We start from the raw sequence: 8,110 nt of genomic DNA, 5'->3' as shown, positions 1-8,110 counted from the left end.
GATGTGGCCCTGGGTTTTTCTTGATCGTCTTCCTTGCTGCAGGGCATGGAAAGTTTCTCTTTTCATTGCTCCTAGGGGAAGGCTATTGGGTGGATGATGACTAAGCAGCCATCTGCATTCCCTGTCCACCTCTTTCACCCAGTAGTATCCAGAGCTAAACTGATTGGTATTGGTGGGAGCAAGAAGGTGGCAGAGGAGCTGGGTGCTGCCCTGGGAGCTGCCTGTGTTGACAGACGGGGTTGCTGTGAGGAGGACGCAGCCACTGCTGGGAAGTATTGCACTTGCCAGGTCTCCAAGATAGCACTCCTGTTCCTGCCATCTTCCTTCTCTGCTGGGAGTGTATCACAAAACTCACTGGGAGTTTAGGGACTTTTTTCCAAGACTTGTCAGGGCCTGTGACTCAGGTGGCTACTTCTGCCCTATTGCTGTACCTGCACTGGCTCCCAGCCTTGACGCTAGTGGGGTGTGGGGCCTCGCCCCTGGTTTTGTAACCAGTGGGTTGTCGAAACCATATCTGCTGTCAAGGGGCTGGCTCTGGGGGTGGGGGGTCTGCTGTGGGACACAGGAGACGGCTTCTTGCAGCCAAGAACTAAAGTTCTGGGGATTTTTATCTGAACAGTTGTTGTCCTCCACCAGCTGGGACACCCAGGGGCCAACACCCAGGCTCCCCCAGCCACTGTTGTACTCAGACTCCTGGGGGCTTCACCCACTTTCCTCCTGTGCACTCCCTGCCTTGTCCCTGATCCCAAAGCATTGTGGAGCAAACCAGCATGTTCAGAATCCTGTGCTAGACACTGGGGGCCCAGCTGGGCTCCATTTCTCCATCCCTGTCGAGCCCACGGATGCTCCCCAGGGGTCGGGGGGGGTGTCATGGGATGCCGATCATGGGAGTGCCTGAGGAATGCGTATCCCCAGGTGCAGGCGACACAGAGCGCAGGGGGCATGGAGTGCTGGGGACACAAGGCATGTTCGGAGGGCTCGGGACATGTCGGGACAGGACCCATCGACACACATCAGCGTCCAGGTGGGGGTCCCCGTGCAGTGGCGCCGCGCCGCGTCGCCGGGGCCGAGGGCGGCTCCCGGTGAGTCACAGCGCTGCCTCCCGCCCCGCCCCGCCCCGGGCCGCCGCATAAAGCGCCGCGGTCCCGAGCGCCGCCGCCCCGTGCCTGAGCCACGGGCTCTCCGTATGTACCGGAGCGGTGGGCGGACAGCCTTGGGGGGCGCCAGCCGCGACTTGAGTGACCGCGGGAGGAGGATGCTGGGGGGTACGGGGTATCCCAGACTCGGGGGGTGCTGGGCGGATACGAGGGTACGGGATCATCGACTTGGGCAGTCCTGGGGGTACCATGGCCAGCTGGGAGGATGCTGAAAGGACGGGACCATCGCAGATACAGGAATGCTGGGGGAACCATCCCAAGCTCATGGGGAGCATCCCTGTGTGCCCAGCACTGAGCTCCATTTTTGTCTGCAGAGCCCCTGAGAAGCCCTGCATGGACCCTCCTGCTCTGCTGGGGCCTGGCTGCTTGCTGCACAGGTAAATGGGGGTTACTGGGGGGCCGGGGAGCCTAAGGTCAAGCCTGGGCTCTATGCCCCTCAAAAGTCCTGTTCAGGGGTCTGGGGATGAGCAGTGCTTCTGTCTCTTTGTGGGACCCTGCCTCCTCATCCACTTAAAAATTGTGTGATCTCAGGGTCACTCTCGATCTCTCACCTCACCCCTCTCTGCTCCCCCAGGTGCCATGGCCTTGCAGCCGCCCAGCATCACCATGCTGCGGATGCCAGCAGAGCTTCCTCGCCCAGGTGAGAGACCCTCAGGGCCATGGCAGGGCCTAAGGGTGAGGAGGCTGCAGTGGGGGTCAGCTGCTGTGCCAGCCTCCAGCACACACAAGGTGAATCCTCCACCCACAGCCAAGATTTTGGGGTGCTGATGAGGTGGGGGAATGTTCCCCTTAGTTAGAAGAGGGGCTGTGTCTGTGCCTGGGGAGCACTGGAGACCCTTGCAGCCCCCCGACTTTCACACCCCCTGCGGCTGCAGGTGAGAGTGTGACTGTGTCATGTGAAGCGTCGAGTGAGCTCCCAGAGTTGACGCTGCTCTACTGGCTGGAGAATGGCTCCTTCGTGGAGAGCCTGCACCCGGACGGGGCTGTGCGTGAGGGGACAGTGCAGTGAGTATGGGGACAGGGGGGCAGTGACAGCAGGGCAGCCCTGGCTGGGCCAGGGGTCTGCCCATCTGGAGTGGGCGCTGACCGGTCCCCGCTGGGTCCACAGAGAGGAACGGCAGGGCTCGGGCTTGGCCCTGCGCCGTGACCTGCACTTCAGCTCCTTCGACAACCAGCACCTGCACACCAACTTCACCTGCGTGGTGCTCAGTCCCCTTGGTGTCGACACCAGGGAGGTGCGATGGCCGTCCCAAGCACTGGCCCCTGTCACTGGGAAGAGTGGGGGCTTGGGCTGAGATGGGGGAACAACTGCTGTGCTGGGTGCAGCTCCCTGCTCTGACAGCCCCACACCACTGCATGTACATGTGATACCTCCCGGGAGGCTCGTCTCTGTGACCTGCTTTGGGAACTGCATGGCCCTGTGCTGGCCTTACTGGGGCTCCTGGTGTCCCAAGTTGAGTCAGGAGCACTGCTGGGCTGGAACCAGCTCTTCCCATAGCTGGATCTGGGACCCTAGAGTTTATTAAAGTACATCAAGGCTGCCCAGTGTCACCTGCATGCTGGGGATGGTGCTGCCCAGGGGTGTAGAGGGCACCTGTGGGATGAGGAGGGAGGGAAAGGAGGTAGCCCCGGTGCCCGTGAAGGGCAGGATCCATTCCTCACCCCCTTCCTGCCTGGTGAAGGGCTAGAGAGCTACAGTCAGTCTCAGTTCTGCCCAGGGAATACCTGGCACAATGGCTATGCCCTGCCCTGGATGAGAGGGTGGGTGGAGAAGCCCTGGGGTGCAGGCACCATGGAAGATGGGGCCATCACATCTCTCTCTGCACCTGGGGGGATTGGGGCTGTTCCTCAGCATGGCATTGCTGAGTCCCATCTGCTGCTCCATGAGGCAGCCACCGTAACCATCCTGTGCTGGCAGGGCTCCTGCTCTTGTGTCCCAGTCCCCTTCTGGCTCCCACAAGTGCTTGTGGGGGCTGCAACCCCCCTGGGCTGTGGGACAGGCTGGGGAACAGATCCCAAACCCCTCTGGGCTATGGGCATCACACTTCAGGATGCCCAGTATGTGGGAGGGATAAGGATGGGGGAGATGGAGAAGCCCGCAGATGCAACTGCCCTGAGCCAGGGAGCCACAGGAGCCCCCGGGGACACCCCAGTCCCACAGTGACTCTTAGGAGCCAGGAGAAGGCAAGTAGTGGAGCAGCTACCTGGGCGGGGACCCGGCCAAGGCAGCCATGCAGCATCCCCTAGCCTGGTTAATTCCAGCCTCCATCCCTGGGAGAGCCTCTCACAGACCCCACACACAGCTTCATCCTGACACCACAGCTGCCACTCAGCAAAAGCTGAGCCAATGTCCAGGGGAAGTGTCTGTTGGTGTCCAGAAGCCAGGTGTCTCTTTGGATGAAATAGGAATGCCTTGTCCTGCTGTGATGGAGATTGTGGGAACTCAAAATGTCTCTCAGACATTTTTAGAGGTTCCAGGCCTTGGTCAGAAGCATTCTAGACCCTGGCAGACAGCTGAAAAACAGCTGTGATTTTGAGTTTGAGCCATGGAATGAATTACCAACTTTGGAAGTGGAGCAAGCAGTCACAAAAGGTTAGATAGTATAGTAAAAGTAGTTACAAAGTAGAGGGGAAATTTTTTAGTACTGTACAGGGGGGTTTTAACACATGTACAGGGGGGTTTTCACTTTGTACATGGGGGTCAGAAGTTCTAAGATGGAGGAAAATGGGCTGAACCCATCCTTCTTCCTTCTTCTTCCTTACCTCCATGTTCTTGGTGATGTTGGCACTCACAGATTGGTTTAGAGTAGAAAAACACTTGGCAACGTAGGTAGTAGATATTGGGGAATAATTATAAACATGTTATACGTAATATATCTTATAAAAGATAGCAGCAACCCTGGGCGGGGGGGAGAGACGAAGAAGACAGCAGATAGAGAGGATGTCAGGGTGTGTGTGTGCCTCTGCCCAGGCCGCTGATCAAATAGCTGCAGTCCAAGAACATAATCTGTTAGATAACTAACAATAAACTGCCTTGAGACCGAACAGCTAAGCCTGTGGAGTTTTTCTTTGGAAGCACAGGTTAGAGGAGGAATTTCACCACCACATGTGGCCCCAAAACAAGGCTGAGGTTCTCACAGGAGATTACATTCGCGTTGCTGCCCTCCTGTGATGCAGGAAATTGTTATTGTTGTTGTTGTTGATCCTCCATGGCTTGAGTGCTGATGTCCTGTCCAATGTATGTTGTGCCTTGGCTTGACGTGTCCATTTTTCGTGGAATGATGACTATTGCAACCGGCTGGACGTGCCCTTGTGCTGTCTTTTTTTGAGGGTGGCAGCCGAAGGCATTGCCACGAGCACCTTGGGCGCCTGTGACACCTCCCAGAGTTGGCACCGGGGTGGGGAAAGTGGAACGGAAAGGCCCCTCCAACCCCCCTTCTCCCACCTCAGGGATATACAGAGATGTAAGAAATTCATAAAAAGACGTGTCCTCTTCATCATCTTTACCAATAAGTAATTTTAAACGAGGAAGCCGCTGTCTTTCGGGGTCCTCCAGAGACACATTTCCATTATTTTCTCCTTCCCCTTCCCGTCTCCTCTCCCGCTTCGCCCTCCCTCTCGGATGTATCTCCACCCTCCCCAATGTAAATTTTTCCCGAGCCTTGGTAGGGTGGCGAGTTTCAGGGGACTTCTCCAGAAATCCACTTTCTGGGACAGCAGGCTCCTGCTCTTCTTCCCCCGGGGAAAAACTCTCAGGTGTCTGAGGATTATTTTTTTGTGATATGTAGCAGTTTGCAAATATTTTGCATCATATGTAACTTGATAGAGCGCTCTAGAAGCCGCAAACAACGCTGCTGCATTTGGATCGTGGGCTACCACGTCCTCATATAGCTTGGTATCATCTGCCCAAAACCAGGGTTGAAAGAAATCTTTCTCTTGAAGAGATGGGTAGTTTTCCTTTGCCCAAAGCAATAAATTTTCCAAATCCTTTTTGTCCACTTTTAATTTGTGCTGTTTCACTAGGGATTCTAATTTTTGGAGTGTGTCCAAATCACTTTTGGCAAGATTCCCTCCCATTTTTGTTGCCTTCACCAAATTTGGAGTTCAGCTCTTGACATTCATCCAGCAGAGCATGGGATGTGACTCCTGTGGCCACCAGGAACCGAGATGTTGAATGGCTGAGTCTTTTCACCTCTGGCTCTCTTTCAGGGACTTCGTGGGGTGATCTCTGAAGAGCTGAAGAACTAGATTTTCCTCACACTGGGGCATCAGCTGTGAGTTTGTAGGCCCCACATCAGCCAATTCCCTGGGGGCTCCCCTGGCAGGGGGAAACTCTCCTGAAGCAGGAAAAGCAGACCCACAGGACTTTTTCGGTCTTCAAGTTCTTGTTTTACTGTTATCTTATCATGACTTCAGCACATTGTCTACACCCAGACCTTGTATGCGTGAAAATAGCACAAAAGTGGCTAACAAACTCCTTCTGTAAGGTCTTTTAAAGTCTAATCAAAAACTAAACTACCCAATTAAGAAGGGACACCTAGATTATTACCTTTTCTAACCCAATAACTGACCCCTAAAGACCCGCAATGCGGATTTTTCTGCCCAAACAAGATGTCACCCAAACCCAAGAAGAAGGAAGAAGAAGGAAGAAGAAAGGAACTTAAGACAACACCCTGTACCCTCCATCTTGTGCCTATCTACAGTATGTTAAAAATCCTAAAATCTAATTTCTCACCCATGTGACATACTAAACTATTCTCTACAATTTCTACAATCTATTTCACACTTTTGTGGTCTCTAGTTTACTTTGAGGCTTAGGAGGCCTTCTCCATAAATGAGGGTTAAAGTCAGTGTTTTCCTGGGAGTCAGAGCACCCCAGGGCAGACAAGGGGATATTCCCCCTGCCCTGGGTTCCCACGGTAACATTTGGAAGAAGGGGCAGCAAGTCAGGAAACCAACAAGGATCTAATGAGGCAGAGAGAAAATGAGAAGAATGGAAGCCCATCTGGCCACTGCTGTAAAATACAATAAAACAAATGTTTCTATAAGTACATTAACCACAAAACAAGGGCTAAAGAGAATCTCCTTTATTGTATATCTGGGCAAATCTAGAGACAAAGAATGAGGAAAAGTCTCAGGTACCTCGAAAGGTGATGGAGCAAATAGAGCAAACCATCCTGAGTGCCATAATGTGGCATGTGCAGATCAACCAGGGATCAGGCCCAGCCAACATGGGTGTGTGAAAGACAAGTCCTGCTTGAGCAACCTGGCTTCTGTGACAACGACCTGCTTGGTGGGTGAGTGAAAGGCTGTGGATGTTGTCTACCTGGGGTTTAGTAAAGCCATTGACATAATTTCCCACAGTTTTCTCAAGGAAAAGCTTTTAGGTCATGACTTGGACAGGTGTGCTGTTTGCTAGGAAAAAAAACCTGGATGTCCAGGCTTTTTTCCATGTATGAGCCTTAGCCTTCCCTTCTCCAGGCTGAGCATGGATAGTTCCCTCGCACTTCTCTCACAGTCACATGTGCCAGCCCCTGCTTGTCTTGGTGACTCTCCACTGGATCACTTCATCTGATCCATATTTTTTCAGGGAAAGGCTGCCACCTGCATGATGGATGTACTGTCATCTGCAATTTCCCCAAATGGACGGAGCTTCAACATCTGTGACAATGGCAAATTGCTCATGTTCTCCCATATGAGAGAGAAGAAATACTCCATGAAATGACTCTCATCTGACAAGGGAGGTGAGGCTTTGGGCAGATAATTTTCAGATGTGTGGCATGAGAAAGGTTGTCATCCCCTAAAAAACCTACACCAGGACTATTAAAATAGCCCAAAGTCTGCTCCTTGCCCATGTCTGCAGGTTTGAATTCTGTGAGATATGACTAAGGCTGGATCCATTCACACAGTACAATAAAGGCTTTGAAATAAGAGCCTTGCACTGGCAGCAGTGGATTACATGAAACTGAGATAAAATATAAGAAAACTTCTGTCCAGAGAAGCTGTGTCTGCTCCATCCCTGTGAGTGTCCAAGGCCAGGCTGGGTGAAGCTTTGAGCAGCCTGGTCCAGTGGAAGGTGTCCTTGCCCATGGCAGGGGGGATGGAACTGGGTTGTCTTTAAGGGCCCTTCCAACCCAAACCAGTCTGGGGTTCCATGATTCTCTGTGCACTTAAGGGAATGGCTATCAAGATTCTGAGGAACCAGAGGAACTCTGAGGAAGTGAAGCTGCTGCAGTTTTAAAGAAAGACTATTTCTATTTTAAATAGTCATATTGATACAACTGTAATCAATGATGGAGCAGTTTTGCTAGAAAGCAAAAGTTAATTTTTCAGAAGACTTAAATACATTCCCACCCCCCATTACTGTGACCTTTCCCACTGAAATCAGCAATGTGCTAATGATGGAATTAATGGGGTCTATTTGCAATTGCAAATAGATTTAAGCACACTGGTTAATGAAAGCTGGGTACCGAACTCCATTTAACTCAGCCAGAGAACAATTGAATCAGCTGTTGTAAAGACATTGTTCCCTTTGTCAGCCCCTTGGCAACAAACCATAAGCCTTTTTCTCCAAATTACAAATATTTCCAGTGATACCTCTCATGACTGTCTATTACAGACACAGGCAAATGTGCTGAAATCACAGTAATTCCCCACTACCATGACAGCGGTGTCCAAAAATTCACACATGCAGCAGTAGCTGAGGATGTATGTATTCTGGCCTTGTTGGGAAAAAATGAAGTTAATAAATCCATGGGCTTTCTAACAGAGCAAATTAAATTTCTAGTTACTTTTGCCACTGTAGTGTTCTGAATAAGGCTGGTGCAAAAAGACATTTTATTCCAGTGCCCAAGTAAGCACTGCAGTTTGCTGTTTCCAGGAAAAAATTCTCAACTACAGAAATCCACAGCTCAGATATTGTGGTGAGTTTCCCAGCAGCCCCGTTCTGGCCC

At 52.0% G+C, this 8,110-nt stretch overlaps 1 protein-coding gene across 6 annotated transcripts; it reads left to right on the top strand.

Moving 5' to 3' along the window:
* Nucleotides 1-150: 150 nt before the first annotated feature.
* IL18BP (interleukin 18 binding protein) lies at nt 151-7,158 on the top strand. 6 transcript variants are annotated; one of them, XR_014956867.1, is made up of 6 exons: nt 151-1,024; nt 1,472-1,534; nt 1,732-1,797; nt 2,033-2,162; nt 5,367-6,454; nt 6,748-7,158. XR_014956867.1 is itself a non-coding variant. In XM_085585767.1 (6 exons), the coding sequence occupies exons 1-5, from the start codon at nt 871-873 to the stop codon at nt 5,380-5,382; spliced, it is 429 nt and encodes a 142-aa protein (XP_085441893.1). In that variant the 5' UTR covers nt 151-870; the 3' UTR covers nt 5,383-5,431; nt 6,748-7,158. The 6 variants fall into 6 exon arrangements, 5 of the variants coding, with proteins under 5 accessions (XP_085441893.1, XP_085441765.1, XP_085441807.1 ...); XM_085585767.1 differs by having other exon boundaries at nt 5,367-5,431; XM_085585639.1 differs by lacking the exon at nt 5,367-6,454.
* The last annotated feature ends 952 nt before the right edge of the window (nt 7,159-8,110 follow it).

Source organism: Lonchura striata, chromosome 1 (assembly GCF_050655825.1).
Source record: "Lonchura striata isolate lonStrDom1 chromosome 1, ASM5065582v1, whole genome shotgun sequence".
In the NCBI taxonomy this organism is placed as follows: domain Eukaryota; kingdom Metazoa; phylum Chordata; class Aves; order Passeriformes; family Estrildidae; genus Lonchura; species Lonchura striata.
This window is presented reverse-complemented; position numbering and strand designations above follow the sequence as displayed.

Bases quoted from the DNA above. Each gene is read 5' to 3' on its own strand.
- IL18BP (XM_085585514.1), top strand. From the start codon at position 871: ATGGGATGCCGATCATGGGAGTGCCTGAGGAATGCGTATCCCCAGGTG. The intron at 1,798-2,032 runs GTGAGAGACCCT...CTGCGGCTGCAG, and splicing joins AGCAGAGCTTCCTCGCCCAG to GTGAGAGTGTGACTGTGTCA. The intron at 2,163-2,265 runs GTGAGTATGGGG...CTGGGTCCACAG, and splicing joins GTGCGTGAGGGGACAGTGCA to AGAGGAACGGCAGGGCTCGG.